The 17,378-nt window shown below is 45.1% G+C and overlaps 1 protein-coding gene across 3 annotated transcripts in view; it reads right to left on the reverse strand.

Moving 5' to 3' along the window:
* Positions 1-17,378, reverse strand: part of eps8l2 (EPS8 signaling adaptor L2) — a 42,157-nt gene that overhangs the window by 17,727 nt on the left and 7,052 nt on the right. Inside the window, exons 2-9 of one of the 3 annotated variants that reach the window (XM_061221880.1) lie at positions 13,475-13,524; positions 12,756-12,802; positions 6,096-6,160; positions 4,993-5,154; positions 3,664-3,813; positions 2,752-2,831; positions 783-892; positions 45-121 (exon numbers count right to left, since the gene is read on the reverse strand). In XM_061221880.1, coding sequence (XP_061077864.1) covers positions 45-121; positions 783-892; positions 2,752-2,831; positions 3,664-3,813; positions 4,993-5,154; positions 6,096-6,160; positions 12,756-12,802; positions 13,475-13,509 — 726 coding nt within the window. In that variant the 5' untranslated portion in view covers positions 13,510-13,524. Of the gene's footprint in view, positions 1-44; positions 122-782; positions 893-2,751; positions 2,832-3,663; positions 3,814-4,992; positions 5,155-5,638; positions 5,771-6,095; positions 6,161-12,755; positions 12,803-13,474; positions 13,525-17,378 lie in introns of those variants that run through there. The other 2 variants (XM_061221881.1, XM_061221882.1) reach the window with 2 other exon arrangements.

The raw sequence follows: 17,378 nt of genomic DNA on the forward strand, positions 1-17,378 counted from the left end.
CACCACATCTCTCTCAGTGCTCTATCAGCAGGGCAGAGACTCACCACATCGCTCTCGATGCTCTGTGCCAGCTGCTCCTGAGACTGTGGGCTTTGCTTCTTTGACCCACGGCGCTCAGCATCTGCACACATCCACACAATCACAGATAACTACACCCACAGAGTTACGCCTACATTATATACAGACCGTGCAAGTGTGTAGTATATCTGTAATATGTATTGACAACTTTTTTGACAGTGACATTTTTTATTTTTCATTTGGTTCTGTACTGCATTTGAAATGAAACAATATGAGATTAAAGTTCAGATTCTCAGTATTTACATCAATATTGGCTGAACCAGGTATGGATGTGCTGATACCGCACTCTTACCCACATATTCATTGTTTAATTTAATATCCTATGTGCTGCAGTACAGATCCAAAACAACTCCTCCTCTCTGAGTGTACAGAGGGTTTCCCAAATTATTGCCACCCTTCATAAATTTGCACAAAAATACTGTAAACAACAAATAATACCATTATCTACATGAAGTTTATTTTCTAACATGTGTAAAGTAGTGTGCTTTCTGAATGATTCTGTGATCCTTCTGTTCTTTATGTGGAACTGTGGCCTCCCACACCATGGAGACATGCACCTGCGTCCTCTTCCTGACATGTCTGTGAGTATATACTGTATGTTTAAGTAGGTAAGTGTATACTATATATCTAAGTATGTAAGTGTAAACTATGTATAAGTATGAGAGTGTACACTGTGGGCATAAATATGTGAGTTTACACTGCACCTTGCACGCTCATTGCTGCCACCCTCCCCTTCCCCCCTGGGGATGGAGCTTTCTGGGCAGACGGGGGGATTATAGACTCATGACGTCGCTTCATCTTCTCCTGGTTCACCCTGAGTGGCAGAGACACACATTTATACATGCATGTGTGTGCGTGTGTGAGATAGTGTGAAAGATGGGTGTGTGTATGTGTATGACTGTCTGCGTGTGTGAGATAGTGTGAAAGATGGGTGTGTGTATGTGTATGACTGTGTACGTGTGTGAGATAGTGTGAAAGATGGGTGTGTGTATGTGTATGACTGTGTACGTGTGTGAGATAGTGTGAAAGATGGGTGTGTGTATGTGTATGACTGTGTGCGTGTGTGAGATAGTGTGAAAGATGGGTGTGTGTATGTGTATGTGTGTTGCTTGTGTGAGATAGTGTGAAAGATGGGTGTGTGTATGTGTATGACTGTGTGCGTGTGTGAGATAGTGTGAAAGATGGGTGTGTGTATGTGTATGTGCGTGTGTGAGATAGTGTGAAAGATGGGTGTGTGTATGTGTATGTGTGAGCGTGTGTGAGATAGTGTGAAAGATGGGTGTGTGTATGACTGTGTGCGTGTGTGAGATAGTGTGAAAGATGGGTGTGTGTATGTGTGTGTGCGTGTGTGAGATAGTGTGAAAGACGGGTGTGTGTATGTGTATGTGTGTTGCTTGTGTGAGATGGTGTGTGTATGTGTATGTGTGTTGCTTGTGTGAGATGGTGTGTGTATGTGTATGACTGTGTGCGTGTGTGAGATAGTGTGTGAGATGGGTGTGTGTATGTGTATGACTGTGTGCGTGTGTGAGATGGTGTGTGTATGTGTATGACTGTGTGCGTGTGTGAGATGGTGTGAAAGATGGGTGTGTGTATGTGCATGTGTGTGCGTGTGTGAGATGGTGTGTGTATGTGTATGACTGTGTGCGTGTGTGAGATAGTGTGAAAGATGGGTGTGTGTATGTGTGTGTGCGTGTGTGAGATAGTGTGAAAGATGGGTGTGTGTATGTGTGTGTGCGTGTGTGAGATAGTGTGAAAGATGGGTGTGTGTATGTGTATGTGTGTTGCTTGTGTGAGATAGTGTGAAAGATGGGTGTGTGTATGTGTATGACTGTGTGCGTGTGTGAGATAGTGTGAAAGATGGGTGTGTGTATGTGTGTGTGTGTGCGTGTGTGAGATAGTGTGAAAGATGGGTGTGTGTATGTGTGTGTGTGTGCGTGTGTGAGATAGTGTGAAAGATGGGTGTGTGTATGTGTGTGTGTGTGCGTGTGTGAGATAGTGTGAAAGATGGGTGTGTGTATGTGTGTGTGTGTGCGTGTGTGAGATAGTGTGAAAGATGGGTGTGTGTATGTGTGTGTGTGTGCGTGTGTGAGATAGTGTGAAAGATGGGTGTGTGTATGTGTGTGTGTGTGCGTGTGTGAGATAGTGTGAAAGATGGGTGTGTGTATGTGTGTGTGTGTGAGATAGTGTGAAAGATGGGTGTGTGTGTGTGTGCGTGTGTGAGATAGTGTGAAAGATGGGTGTGTGTATGTGTGTGTGTGTGCGTGTGTGAGATGGTGTGTGTATGTGTATGACTGTGTGCGTGTGTGAGATAGTGTGAAAGATGGGTGTGTGTATGTGTATGACTGTGTGCGTGTGTGAGATAGTGTGAAAGATGGGTGTGTGTATGTGTGTGTGTGTGCGTGTGTGAGATAGTGTGAAAGATGGGTGTGTGTATGTGTGTGTGTGTGCGTGTGTGAGATAGTGTGAAAGATGGGTGTGTGTATGTGTATGACTGTGTGCGTGTGTGAGATAGTGTGAAAGATGGGTGTGTGTATGTGTGTGTGCGTGTGTGAGATAGTGTGAAAGATGGGTGTGTGTATGTGTATGTGTGTTGCTTGTGTGAGATAGTGTGAAAGATGGGTGTGTTAATGTGTATGTGTGTTGCTTGTGTGAGATGGTGTGAAAAGCACTCACTTCAGGGTCTGTGGGCGCATCTTTTTTCCATGTTTATTGTCTCCCAGAGCGCTGTCAATGTCAGCATGCACCATCTCCGCCTGAAGGGGGGGGGGCACAGGGGGGTTAGAGACAGATCTGCTGGGGAAGGGGGAACAGGGGTGGGGTAAGGTGTGGGTGAACATGTGGGTTAAGGTTAACATGTGGGTGAATTTAGCAGGTGTGGGTGTTAAGGATGACATATGTGTGAGTGGAGTAGGTGTGGGTGTTAAGGTCAGGTGTATGTTGCGCAGGTGTAGGTGTTAAGGTTGGTAGGTGTGTGTTGTGCAGGAGTGGGTGCAGGTGTTAAGGTTGGCAGGTGTGTGTTGTGCAGGTGTGGGTGTTAAGGTTGGTAGGTGTGTGTTGTGCAGGTGTGGGTGTAGGTGTTAAGGTTGGCAGGTGTGTGTTGTGCAGGTGTGGTTGTAGGTGTTAAGGTTGGTAGGTGTGTGTTGTGCAGGTGTGGGTGTAGGTGTTAAGGTTGGCAGGTGTATGTTGCGCAGGTGTAGGTGTTAAGGTTGGCAGGTGTGTGTTGTGCAGGTGTGGGTGTAGGTGTTAAGGTTGGTAGGTGTGTGTTGTGCAGGTGTGGGTGTAGGTGTTAAGGTTGGTAGGTGTGTGTTGTGCAGGTGTGGTTGTAGGTGTTAAGGTTGGCAGGTGTGTGTTGTGCAGGTGTGGGTGTGGGTGTTAAGGTTGGCAGGTGTGTGTTGTGCAGGTGTGGGTGTAGGTGTTAAGGTTGGCAGGTGTGTGTTGTGCAGGTGTGGTTGTAGGTGTTAAGGTTGGCAGGTGTGTGTTGTGCAGGTGTGGGTGTTAAGGTCAGGTGTGTGTTGTGCAGGTGTGGGTGTTAAGGTCGGCAGGTGTGTGTTGCGCAGGTGTGGGTGTTAAGGTTGCCTCTCTCACCTCCACCTCGTCGCAGTGGAAGAAGTGAATATCGGGCCGTTGTTGCTCGCTGTCCTGGCACACCATCAGCAGCACAGAGGGGTAGCGTGTCTTATTCAGCACAGTCTGAGTCATCTGCACTGTGGACATGGGGAAATTCTCCAGTTCCTCCTGAAAGAGAGTCAGTGAGTCAGTTTCACAAGGAGTCAGTGAGGGACTCATAAAGCCAGCTTATTCATTAGTTAGTGAGTGAGTGATAGATGAAGCCAGCTAGTGAGTGAGTGAACGATTGAATCAGTGAGTGAGTGAGTGAGTGAGTGATTGAATGAGTGATTGAATCAGTGAGTGAGTGAGTGAGTGATTGAATGGGTGAGTGATTGCATCAGTGAGTGAGTGATTGAATCAGTGAGTGAGTGAGTGAATGAATGAATCAGTGAGTGAGTGAGTGAGTGAATGAATCAGTGAGTGAGTGAGTGAGTGAATGAATCAGTGAGTGAGTGAGTGAGTGATTGAATGAGTGAGTGATTGAATCAGTGAGTGAGTGATTGAATCAGTGAGTGAGTGAGTGAATGAATGAATCAGTGAGTGAGTGAGTGAGTGAATGAATCAGTGAGTGAGTGATTGAAGTAAGACAAATGCTTAGGATGGAGTGAATCTATGACCCCTCTCAATTAGGCCAGAGTGAACTGGCCATCCTGCTGATTGAATTAGCAAGTCTTTGTGGTTTCTGATCTTGCATTCTCAGTTGTCCTTCTATTATTAATGAACGTGTACAAGCAGTACGGCAATCATGATAAGATCAAGGCAATATGTGGCCAGAATACAGATATATGGGTTAGCATTGGCATTAGGGTTAGCATTAGGGATAGTGGTTAGGGTTTGCGTTAACATTAGGGTGAGTGTTAGTGTTAGCATTAGAGTTAGAATGATCGTTAGGGTTAGGGAGAGCAGTTAGCATTAGGGTTAGCGTTAGTGTTTGTGTGAGGTTAGCATGAGCATTCGGGATAGGGTTAGTGTTAGCATTAGAGTTACAATGAGCATTACGGTTAGGGAGAGCGGTTAGCATTAGGATTAGTGTTTGTGTGAGGTTAGCATGAGCATTCGGGATAGGATTAGTGTTGGCATTAGAGTTAGAATGATCATTAGGGTTAGGGAGAGCAGTTAGCATTAGGGTTAACGTTATTGTTTGTGAGGTTAGCGTGAGCATTCAGGATAGGGTTAATGTTAGCATTAGAGTTAAAATGAGCATTAGGGTTAGGGAGGGCGGTTAGGATTAGGGTTAGCATTAGTGTTTGTGTGAGGTTAGCGTGAGCATTCGGGATAGGGTTAGGGTTAGTGTGGAGTTCATACCTCAGTGTCACAGTCCAGCAGCCTTACAGATGAGCTGGTGACCTGCAAGAGGATCTCCTGGGTCCAGATCTTGTCTTTGGAGTCCAGCAGAACCAGCTTCCTTATGGCGTCATCCACTGTGGCGATGGCGTCTGACTTGTCCATCACGAACGTGGCGAGATGCTGGAAAAACATGATGATTTTACACGTGTGTGTGTGTGTGTGTGTGTGTGTGTGTTTTTTTGTCAATTATGTAAGAATTACGTAGAATAATCAGTGATTCAGCCACATTAATAATTAATAATAAAGACAATGAATAAAGTTTAGCATTTTCTCTTTCATATAAGATGGTAGACATTCCGCTGGGCCCCCATTAATATGCGCTTGTTACTTTAGCAACACCACACAGTAAAAGCCCAAACAAGGGGTGTGTTTATGTTGAAATGCAGGGAAAGTTATCCGCCTGATTCAAATGTCCGGAATACTCATTCCTATACATTTTAATACTCATGCATTTTAATACACATGCCTTTTAATATGTCTACACCCGTGTGCCAATTCTTTTGTGCATGTGTCTCATCATATACCAGTGTAGTTCTAAAAAAACTGTGTACATAAAATTACATCCTGTGAGTCAATAGCTAGATTTTGGCCATTAAAAACTGACCTGCCACAGTTCAACCAAACTGGTTCAGTCCAACTTCGGTACCATTTTTCCCATCAGAAATGCTATCTAAGCGTCACTAAGATGGACTGGGTGACGCTTGCCATTTTCTCCTCTCTTTGTCTCTCCCTGTCCGCTCCACAGGTGTAATCAGGGAGACTGGCTACACCTGTGGAGGCGGCTACAGGAAAGGGTGTGGTTCCTGTGGCTGTTGCTGGCAGTCAGGCATGGTCACTGGTTTTCTTTCATTTGTCTATTTGTCTTTTCATTCCATTTCAGTATTTTGTCTTTTCACATCCTGTATCTTTTTCATGTTCTTTTTGCAATATATTCACTTCTTATTTTTTTACAGTGAAATATATCTTTGCAACATTTTTGTTGGTTTGTTTCTTATGTTGCAGGTTGTTGTTGGGGAAAGAGAGAGATTTTAGGGTGAGAAGGGGCAGAGACAGGGTCTTACTTCAACATGGTACTGTGATGTTTCCTGCATGATGATGTTGGAGTTGGAGTATTTTTTTCTCTGTTCTGTGAATCAAAGAAAATTATGTGTATCCACACAAGCACACGCACACACACACACGCACATGCACAAACACACACATGCACACGCACGCATTCACACAAGTACGCATACACAGACACAAGCAGGCATACACAACTGCACACACACACACACACAAATTAAAAACCCAGCAGCTCTCCAGCACCAAGAGTGCAAACCCCTGCCCTTGACCTTTAACATCATAATTGCATAATTTCTAACTTATCAGGCTAATATGCGTTTTATCCTCAATAGGATTAAGAATATGATTCCTCATTAGCCTCCAGGGTGCAGAACACTGGCATGCCTTCATGCACAGCTCCCTTATTACACCAAGTAAGCTAACTAATAATAAAGTAAGTAAACAAATAATCTTCATTTCTAACTGCATATGGCTGCCACCTAAAGAGTGGAGAATTATCCCTTCAGACACGTCAGAGTCCAGAATTCCTTGTGTTGAAAATCCTGTAGAAGGGTTTGTAGAGAAGGGCAGTGCTGAGCATGCCTAGCCCAGTGAGTCATCGAATAGCATTGCTACCAGCGTCGGGCGTGATGCGTTCACTCACTCAACCGCAAAGTTGCACAACAAGTTTGTCTCATCTGAACTCGGTTTGTTTTCCTTTTGGAGAGAGGCATTGCGAGGGACGTTCATTTCGGTGCGCTCCTCATCAAAGCCTCTTATTTAGCAATATTTGTCGGCTTCGTAGGCCTTTTATCCAGGTGAGTAGTCTGCAGGTAAGAATTACCAGCGAGTGAGCTCATGCACCTGTCGGATGCTCAAGTGTCTCCCGTTTCAAACGGCTCCACCACCCAGACATCGCCCCTCTGCACTGAGCTGCTCTTTACGCCTGTGTGATCGCTGATCAGCCCTGCGCTTAAAGCCTGCTCCCCCACAGTCTCACTCACAACTTTCATTCACCATGTCACACTTACGCGAGAGTTAAAAATTATTTGCATTGAACTACTGACATTAACTGGTAATTAATGTCTCTCTCTCTCTCTCTCTCTCTCTCTCTCTTTCCACCCACCTGTGTATCACACCTTATTCTCCACCTCCCATTCTCATTCCTCGCTGTCAAGACCTTTGTCATTTAGATTTTCTCACACCTCCATTCCACCCCTCCCCACAGGCAGAAACACAATACACCCTTCTCTCCCCTCTCCACCCTCTCTCTTTCTCTCCCCTCCTCCCTCTCTCTCTCCCCTCCTCCCTCTCTCTCTCTGCCCTTCCCTCTCTCCCCTCTCCCCTCCTCCCTCTCTCTCTCCCCTCCTCCCTCTCTCTCTCCCCTCCTCTCTCTCTCTCTCCCCTCCTCTCTCTCTCTCTCCTCCTCCCTCTCTCTCTCTCCCCTCCTCCCTCTCTCTCTCTGCCCTTTCCTGTCCCTCTCTTATCTGTTCCATCACTCGGTCGCCATCTCCAATCTCGAAGAAGGAAGTGAAGCGGTTTATTTCCTGTTTCACTCATTCTCTCCCTCTCACTGCCACCCCGCCGCCTGCATCCCCAGCTCTGGGCGAGTGTAACACAAGAGCCTGTGTCTTTGTGAAATCCCAGCCGGTGCCATCATTAATTAATGGCCAACTTTAATGCCCATCAATACATGGCCCAACGCTAGTGCACGCTGAGAGCCACTTAAGAGACAGATCTGCTGATTGCCTGTGTTCCACCTGTGACCGAGTGTGTGTGTTTCTGCACGAGCCAGTGTGTGTAATCAAGGTGTTTAACCTGAATAACATAAGTCTATATACTATATACACTCAGTGATCACTTTATTCGGTAGACGTGTACACCAACTTGTCAATGCAAATATTTAATCAGCCAATCATGCGGCAGCAACTAAATGCATACAAGCATGCAGACGTGGTCAAGAGATTCAGCTGTTTTTCAGACCAAATGTCAGAATGGGGAAGAAATCTGATCGAAGTGACTTTGGCACCTACAAAAATTCCACGGTCAGACAGGGTGGTTTCAGTATATCAGAAACTGCTGATCACCTGGAAGTTTCACACAAAACAGTCTCTAGTGTTTGCAGAGAATGGTGTGAAAAACAAAAAACATCCAGTGAGCAGACTGGTCGAAGCTAACAGTAACGCAAATAACCACGCATTACAACAGTGGTATGCAGAAGAGCATTGTAGGGGAAAATTCACAGAACAAAAGATCTCCCTCCTAAAAGCATGATAAACAATCACAAGTCAAAATCAGACTCCACCTTAGTGAGCAGGCTGGTTCCTCCAAAACTCTCAATGATATATGCTAAAAGTGTATCAATATATCCGTATTAAAGTATGATATGTACCCTGTATAGTTTCAAACTGATTAACTGCTAAATTGTGCTAGAATTACACAGCAGCCAGCTGGGGGGGGAGGCATCTCGAATTGTCAAGGACACGGGCAAAGCGGGATATGCCTTTACAGCTGATTTCTCCGGGACTCTCGACGTTTTATGCCACAAGTGTATCTATATGCAAGTGACTTATAATCACTATATCCCATGTACGCTGCTTGTTATCAAATCAAATGAACCTAGAACATTAATTATAGCTGAGCTTATGAAAAAGCAAGAAACCACAGTGAAAACTGTTGAAATGAGAGCAAAGAATGCAACGTACATTTACTCACTTAGAAGAGAATAATTAATCAAATGTTTAGTATGTCTGTATATTAGAAAAGAATATTAGAAGATAATATTAAATCAAATGTTTAGTATGTCTGTATATTTTCAAAGATTACTGCTGCTTAGTTTGTCTTATAAAAGCAAAAGATACAGAGTGACGTGTTGTCGTGTCTAGGAAGACTTTACTGCATTTTTCCCCACAATTTAGTTGCCGGATTAGTGATACGAGAGGATGTTGCCTCCGGCGTCCGGGAGAGGAGGCCAGAGTCGTTAAATACTGCAGCTGCAGCTTATCAAAAAGTACTCTCCACCCTGGTCTCCAGTCGCCGGGAGCTTCTCTTTCTCTTTCGTATCCTGGACGAGCCCCCAAATGTCGTGTCTAGGAAACGATAGAGTCCAAATCTTCAATTTGTCGAAAACCATCTTCACGGGGGAAAAGATGACACCATGGCAGCAAGTTCTTCAGGAAAATCAGACTTTATTAGCAGCAGCGCATAAAGCCGGATCAGTTCTCCAGAACTGAACCCCGATTGTCATTTGTACACCCATTTTATACACAGTTACTCCACCTACAACTCCTTTCTGGCAAATCACCCACACTGTTCTTATCGTAACTCCTCCCAAAGCTCCTCCCACAACGTCATTGTGGCAAATCGCCAACGGTCCTTATGCTCTGCCAACTCTGTACAAAGTTCAGGACGTTCTGCCAACTATGAACAAAGTTCAGGACTCCCCCTGTCCTCACTTCACCCCACACCTGCTCTTGGGAGAGTGGAAAACTACCAGACCTCATAAAGTTCTGGATGCCCCCCCCGACACACAAAGATACAGAGTGATGTGTATGGATGACGTGTGTGTTAGAGGGGGGGCAGGTGGAGTGGAGTAGGTGGAGTAACTGTATATAAAAAAGGTGCAAAAATGACAGTCAGGGTTCAGTTCTGGAGAACTGATCCGGCTTTATGCACGTGTGCTAATAAAGTCTGATTTTCCTGAAGAACTTGCTGCCGTGGTGTCGTCTTTTCCCTCGTGAAGATGTTTTCTGACAAATTGAAGATTTGGACTCTGTCGTTTCCTAGACATGACAGCATCTCTGAACACCCAACGCGTCAAACTCTAAGTGGAGAGGCTACAACAGCAGAAGACTTAATACGTCTAAAGAATAAGTCTAATAAATACCAAATTAAGTGCTGTATAAATTGACTAAGCAAACTAAACATCACACAGTGATTCCTACATACTATACCCTAAAAAGCTCCCTTTGCAGTATAGATTTGGAGAAGAGCGGAGCATAGTGTTACTATACAAAAACTATTGTCTGCATTTAAAGGCACTCTGTTTCAGCTCGTATTACAGACAAAAATGAGATAAGACTACCTGGACTACACAGGATGAAGCCTAAATTACAGGATGAAGTCTAAATTGTTGTATTCATGGAGTATGTTCATAACTTTACAACTGCTTATTACACTGCCACAATGTATGCAGCAACCATTTTGTAACAGACATTTTGAAATGCACTGTGAAATTTTCCGCATATGTTATGCCAGTGATGTGATACTTGTCATGAGCTGGAATATGATGTCATGTCTGGTCATAGCAGGTGTGATATCATCGCTAGTTACAACAGGTGTGATATTCGTTACTGGTAGAATACAAAGCAGAGGCATCCAGCAGTGCGTGGTCGAGACTGCTTGCTCCGAAAGTAATTGACAACTTCACAGCAATGGGACACGACAGGCAGCATGATTTGCAGAGTGATACAGATTGATTTTACTCTACTCTATCACTCTAACAATGTGAACTTGGTAATGCAGTTTTACTTAATTTAGTTAATCCCAGTCTACAGGAACTATATTGTGATGAGGTAACAAGCATGCAAAATCAAGTTGTCATCCATCAGCATGGGAAAAGCCAAAGAACTGTCAATTTAGAAGAGACAGATGGTAATTGTCCATCACAAGTCTGGTAATGGGTACAAAAAAATACATCAACATACCACTGTAAGGACAATAATAAAACGGTGTAAAACTTATGGAATGGTTGCAAACTTGCCAGGAAGAGGCAACAAGTGCATGTGCATCTGTTTAGTTTGAAGAAAGTTCAGATATCAGAAATACTCTTTTTTTATTATTTTTATTTTTTTACCAGTCACTCCAATGTGCATGATGCAATTTGAGCTGATGACCTTTACAGTCACATGCTGAGATATAAAAGGGCAACAGGTGGAAAATACGACACAGGCTGTTCACAAGGAACACAAATTTACACATGTATGAGGACTCCGAAAACACAAGTAAATGTACCACCACCAAACACAGAGTTAACCTGAACCGATTATCAGAAATAATCCCACTCCTGCAGAGTGGTCCCACTGTGACCAAGACAGGAGCTATCATGTAGTGACACAGCAATGCAACTGCACACATATACAACATACAAAAAACAAAAAACAAAACACAGGTACACATGCACGCACGCACACACTCAAAGAACACGCTATGGGCCGCACAGTGCAGAAAGTGTAAGTGTTACACCATCATTATGAACACACCCGTGTTAAAAACACACTCTCGTTATCAACACACCATTGTTAAAAACACACCCTCCTCTATCCACATACTCCTTCCACATTCCTCCTAAGATGGCATCACTGCGTTGTAAGGAGAACATAGCAACTCCTCGGCAGAGAGACAGAGGACTTGGAGCTCTGCCTGGCTCAACACTGCCTCATAAACACAGCCCCTGTGACACTGTGCTGCTGGCTCAACACTGCCTCATAAACACAGCCCCTGTGACACTGTGCTGCTGGCTCAACACTGCCTCATAAACACAGCCCCTGTGACACTGTGCTGCTGGCTCAACACTGCCTCATAAACACAGCCCCCGTGACACTGTGCTGCTGGCTCAACACTGCCTCATAAACACAGCCCCTGTGACACTGTGCTGCTGGCTCAACACTGCCTCATAAACACAGCCCCTGTGACACTGTGCTGCTGGCTCAACACTGCCTCATAAACACAGCCCCTGTGACACTGTGCTGCTGGCTCAACACTGCCTCATAAACACAGCCCCTGTGACACTGTGCTGCTGGCTCAACACTGCCTCATAAACACAGCCCCCGTGACACTGTGCTGCTGGCTCAACACTGCCTCATAAACACAGCCCCTGTGACACTGTGCTGCTGGCTCAACACTGCCTCATAAACACAGCCCCTGTGACACTGTGCTGCTGGCTCAACACTGCCTCATAAACACAGCCCCTGTGACACTGTGCTGCTGGCTCAACACTGCCTCATAAACACAGCCCCTGTGACACTGTGCTGCTGGCTCAACACTGCCTCATAAACACAGCCCCTGTGACACTGTGCTGCTGGCTCAACACTGCCTCATAAACACAGCCCCTGTGACACTGTGCTGCTGGCTCAACACTGCCTCATAAACACAGCCCCTGTGACACTGTGCTGCTGGCTCAACACTGCCTCATAAACACAGCCCCCGTGACACTGTGCTGCTGGCTCAACACTGCCTCATAAACACAGCCCCCGTAACACTGTGCTGCTGGCTCAACACTGCCTCATAAACACAGCCCCCGTGACACTGTGCTGCTGGCTCAACACTGCCTCATAAACACAGCCCCTGTGACACTGTGCTGCTGGCTCAACACTGCCTCATAAACACAGCCCCTGTGACACTGTGCTGCTGGCTCAACACTGCCTCATAAACACAGCCCCTGTGACACTGTGCTGCTGGCTCAACACTGCCTCATAAACACAGCCCCTGTGACACTGTGCTGCTGGCTCAACACTGCCTCATAAACACAGCCCCTGTGACACTGTGCTGCTGGCTCAACACTGCCTCATAAACACAGCCCCTGTAACATGCACACGCACACGCAGACACACGCATATGTCCACATACATATACACACACACACACACACAAACATAAACACAAACACTCGGACGTACCGAACAAAGCCTTAGCGCTGATCTTGCTGTCAGTTCTGCCCATTCCACTGCAAGCAAAGGAAGAAACAGGGTTAGAACAGCGATCGTTCCCCATACACTGTGTGTGTGTGTGTGTGTGTGTGTGTGTGTGTGTGTGTGTGTGTGTGTGTGTGTGCATGCAGCAAGGTTACAGCAGTGATCGGTCACCATACTCAGGACAAATTATGTGTGTGTGCGTGTGTGTGCATGTGTGTAGCAAGGTTACAGTAGTGATTGTTCACCATACTCAGGACAAAGTGTGTGTGTGTGTGTGTGTGCAGCAAGGTTACAGCAGCGATCGTTCACCATACTCAGGACAAAGTGTGTGTGTGTGTGTGTGTGTGTGTGTGCGCTTGTGTTGGCTCAATGGCTTTTCGTCGTGAAGGGTCCTAAGTATCAAATGAGCCTCAAACCATCATGATGTTGTCAGATATGCAGCAGATATGGATGGATTTTCCGTTGGGCTCAGTAGGACAGTTATTCAGGAGAAACAACCCTTGAAGTGATCCATCCATATCTACTGCATATCTGGCGGCAGCATGAATCTAGTCCCTCCCCTCATTATCATACATCATATTATTCTGATATTATTCTTGGTTTCTTATCTGATGTGTCATCTGTGCTTTGCCATGCCTTGGCAATATAGATGCAAATTATGTCACAAAGCACTTTAAATTTGAAATCTGATTTGAGAGACTTACTTGCCAAGGTTCATTGGGTTGCCCTGGAAACTCATGATGAAGGCATTCACCTGGCAGAGGGCGAGAGATAGAGCTGAATAATACATTGAGTATAAATTCCCCACTCTGTGTATACATACGTAGTTTGTAACCAAACCAGTACACTTCTTCAATCAACTATTGAGTATACATGTTGCATTCCTTGTGGGTAAACATGCTGATTCAGACATGGCACTGCTCCACAAAGGGGAAAGGACAGCTGACGGAATGTGTACACAGCGTATTACCATGGCAACACACTGGCATTCCTCAGGCTTTCCTTTAGTTTATGCAGAACAAATAACAGGTCAGGCTTTTGTCCTCGGCCCGAGGTGGGTGAGAAATGGGTTATTTATTTTATCCAACAGGAGTAAAGAGTAAAGAAACTCCAGCTTTCAGTAGCACGTCATTAGGCATGTAGGCATTACTAACAAAAGTAACAAAGATATGAAAAATATAACTGGAATGCAACAAGGATAGATTAAAATGGATGTTTAGCAAAGCTAATCAAAAAAAAACCCTGATCCAGGCTGCCAGCTTGACCGGAAGTGAATGGAAAATGTGGAGTTTGAATAGGCCCACCCATCAATCAACAAGAGGGGCAGGGTTAGGGCATGGAACTTTGGGTCTAAACCGTTTTATATTTCTTCAACAATTGGACCAATGTGAGATATTAAAATGAGAAAGTCTTTGTAACTAAAAACTCATAGTTTTTATTACCCCTTTCACACAATTTTTTTTGCAAAAACATTGAGACCGTGTCAGCTCATTCCAGCCAGTGATCGTCTCTTGGACCCAGTTGACCTGCGGGTTGTACTGCAAAAGCCAGGGTTGACCCAACACCATGGGGACATGAGGTGACTTCATGACGTAGAAGAAAACTCCTTCCCGGTAGTTACCCGAGACCAGAATCCCCACAAGAGTGGTGTCGTGGTCGGCTTCAGCCAGAAGTGCGCCATTGAGTGCGTTGGTCCAAAGGGCCGTGGCAAGAAGGGATGTGGGAATCTTTAGTCGGCTGACCAAGGTAGGAGCGCCCCATGGCTGAACGATTAATTACTTTCTTCATCTTGGATGAAAACCGTACAAAGTTCCCACGCTAAGGAGCATCAGAGTCCCAGAAGGCAGGCTCCTGGCTCACCAGCGTAACACTCTGGGGGTGGAAGGCGAGGCTCAGGTCGAGTTCGGGGTGCCTCTGGAACAACGACGACCGGGGGTCCAGTGGTCTGGGGTCCGGAGAGGGGGTCAGAGATGCCGGCCTTCTGGGCGTGCAGTCTGCTGGAGATTCTGATGGAGAGTTCTCTGTTCCTGGAGTTAGAGGGCCTCTTGGGTGCCGGACACGGTTGCTGGTTCTATTGATGGCCAGATTGTTCTGTCAGACAGCAGGACTGAAGAACCAATGGCAATATGCAGAATATAAGTCTTTATTAGCTCCAGGACAGGTAAAACAGGCAGGGGTCGATTGGCAGCAAACAGATATAACAGGGGTAGTCCAAGTCAATGTCACAGGCGAAGGTTTGTACGCAGTCCAACAAGGCAACGGTACAAAGGGAAATCCCAAAATCATGAGTGTGTGAGTGTGTGAGTGTATGAGTGTATGAGTGTGTGAGTGTGTGAGTGTATGAGTGTATGAGTGTATGAGTGTGTGAGTGAATGGTGTGTGCCCTGTGATGGACTGGTGACCTGTCCAGGGTGTATTCCTGCCTATCGCCCAATGTATGCTGGGATAGGCTCCAGCCCCCCAGCGACCCTGTTCAGGATAATGGGTTAAGATAATAATGGATGGATGGATGGATGGATAATCCAAATGTTCAGTCCGAATTCGACAGGAGTAGATCAAAACAAAGACAGAATCAGAATCCAAGAAACAAAAGTAGGGGTACACAAAAGGGGACAAAACACTGATCAGACAATCCGGAAAATGCTGGAGAGTTAGAGACAAGAACATAACAATCTGGCCAAGAACTGATGAAAACATACAGGTATAAATATTCAGGTGATTGAACTGAAGTGACGAAGAGGTGTGAGTGTGAGGAGCGGGTAAACGAGACGGAGGTAAAATGAATGAAAAGCGAGAGCAGACACAAAATGTGGACATGAGATATGAAACAGAAAACGTCAAAACTGAACAGACACAGAGTAAGATATTTTGAAAATAAAATCAAACAAAGTGAAATTGCCGATACAATTTTACTTAATTTAGTTACCGTATTTTCCGGACGATAAGGCGCACCAGACTATAAGGCGCACCGTCAATGAATGGCCTATTTTAGAATTTTTTCCATATATAAGACGCACCAGACTATAAGGCGCACACATTATAAGGCGCTAAGTCAACAAAACAGTCAGATACCGTAACTCAGTCAGTCAAACTTTATTAATAAAATACAAACCAGCAGTGCAAAAACTCAACGTTGTTCAAACGTTAATGTGCATACTATTCACTTGTTCTCCCAAACGTGGAGGTTAACTTTTCCCTAAATCAGTAAACTCGTAAAAGAAAGGCATTCACAACAACTCACAAGCAACTTACGTTGCTTTGCCTATAACACTTGTGACACTTACGCATATCGCGTAGTTAGTGCATTCACAAAAACTCACACGCAACTTACGTTGCTTTGCTTTGCCTTACGTATAACACGTACTGTACTGGAAGCAGGTCAAAGTCAAATATAAAAACCTATTGCAAACAGGTATTGCAGTTCAGCTTATTCACCAAGGTGGAGACTACAAGTTAGTGTTACACCTCACATGACATTTGGGAACGCTATTAAAATATTTGATTAAGCCTATACGTAGCTAAATAATCTACCGCCATTGTGAAACCCTCTTGCAAGTTATGTGAAATTTACCTGTACTTTGCCTTTTGCATTTTATGCAGGCAATGAACTATTAAGTCTGCATAAACTGTGAACTTGCTTTGTGAAACCTTAAATCCTGACTTCATCCCAAAACGGCGACAAATTAATCTGGTTAACCGAGTTAGCCACATACATGAAACGGGGTTAGCAAACAACGGTACTGGTGTATAGGCGAGTGACAATGGGGTGCAGGCGTCCTAGGTTGCCTATGTCTGCTAGGACTCTAAACTGCTAAGTGTGCAGTGGTGCGAGTCAAGAGGATGCAGGTGCAAATTAATACAATTTATTCAACATTGTGCAGAGCAGAAATATAATTACGTGGAAAGGTGCAATATGAATAGCTATACGCGAATGGTGTGCAAGAGGTCGTATTATCGAGTCTCCTCGAACCATTCCATGTTTCCCTCTATATACCCAGGGTTTACACGAAAGCACCAAGAAGGACCGCCTCGAAAGTCATTGATGTTCATGTCCTGTGCTAGCGCTGCTGCCTTCATTCGAACAGTGACTGTAGAGACGCTTCTACTTGCTGCTCTCTGTTCAACAACCCACTGTTCGAGTTGGTCCTCCAACTGTGGCCATCTCGCTTTGTGCCCTCGCAAACTCTTTTTATTCTTTTTACTTGGCGCAGGTCTTCTTGCTTCCTCCATTTCCGTACCATTGATTCATTAATGTTGAATTCTCTCGCTGCTGCTCTATTCCCATGTTCTACTGCGTGACTGATAGCCTTGAGTTTGAACTCTGCGTCGTAAGCGTGTCTCTTCAAAGGTGCCATTTTGGGGTCTTTATTTACAAGTGGTGTATGGGTAAGCACAGTACCTACCGGTATTTGGCGACCCCACCTGACTACCGTAATGCTGCAAACGGTGCGCATTTGTAGTTTACCAGCCGTACTGAAACATTTTGACAGAGCGCCGTGTACAACCACTATGGATCAACCAATTAACAATTTGATCCATATATAAGGCGCACCGGACTATAAGGCGCACTGTCGGTTTTTGAGAAAATTAAAGGTTTTTAAGTACGCC

This window comes from Conger conger, chromosome 15, assembly GCF_963514075.1.
Source record: "Conger conger chromosome 15, fConCon1.1, whole genome shotgun sequence".
Taxonomy (NCBI): Eukaryota; Metazoa; Chordata; class Actinopteri; order Anguilliformes; family Congridae; genus Conger; species Conger conger.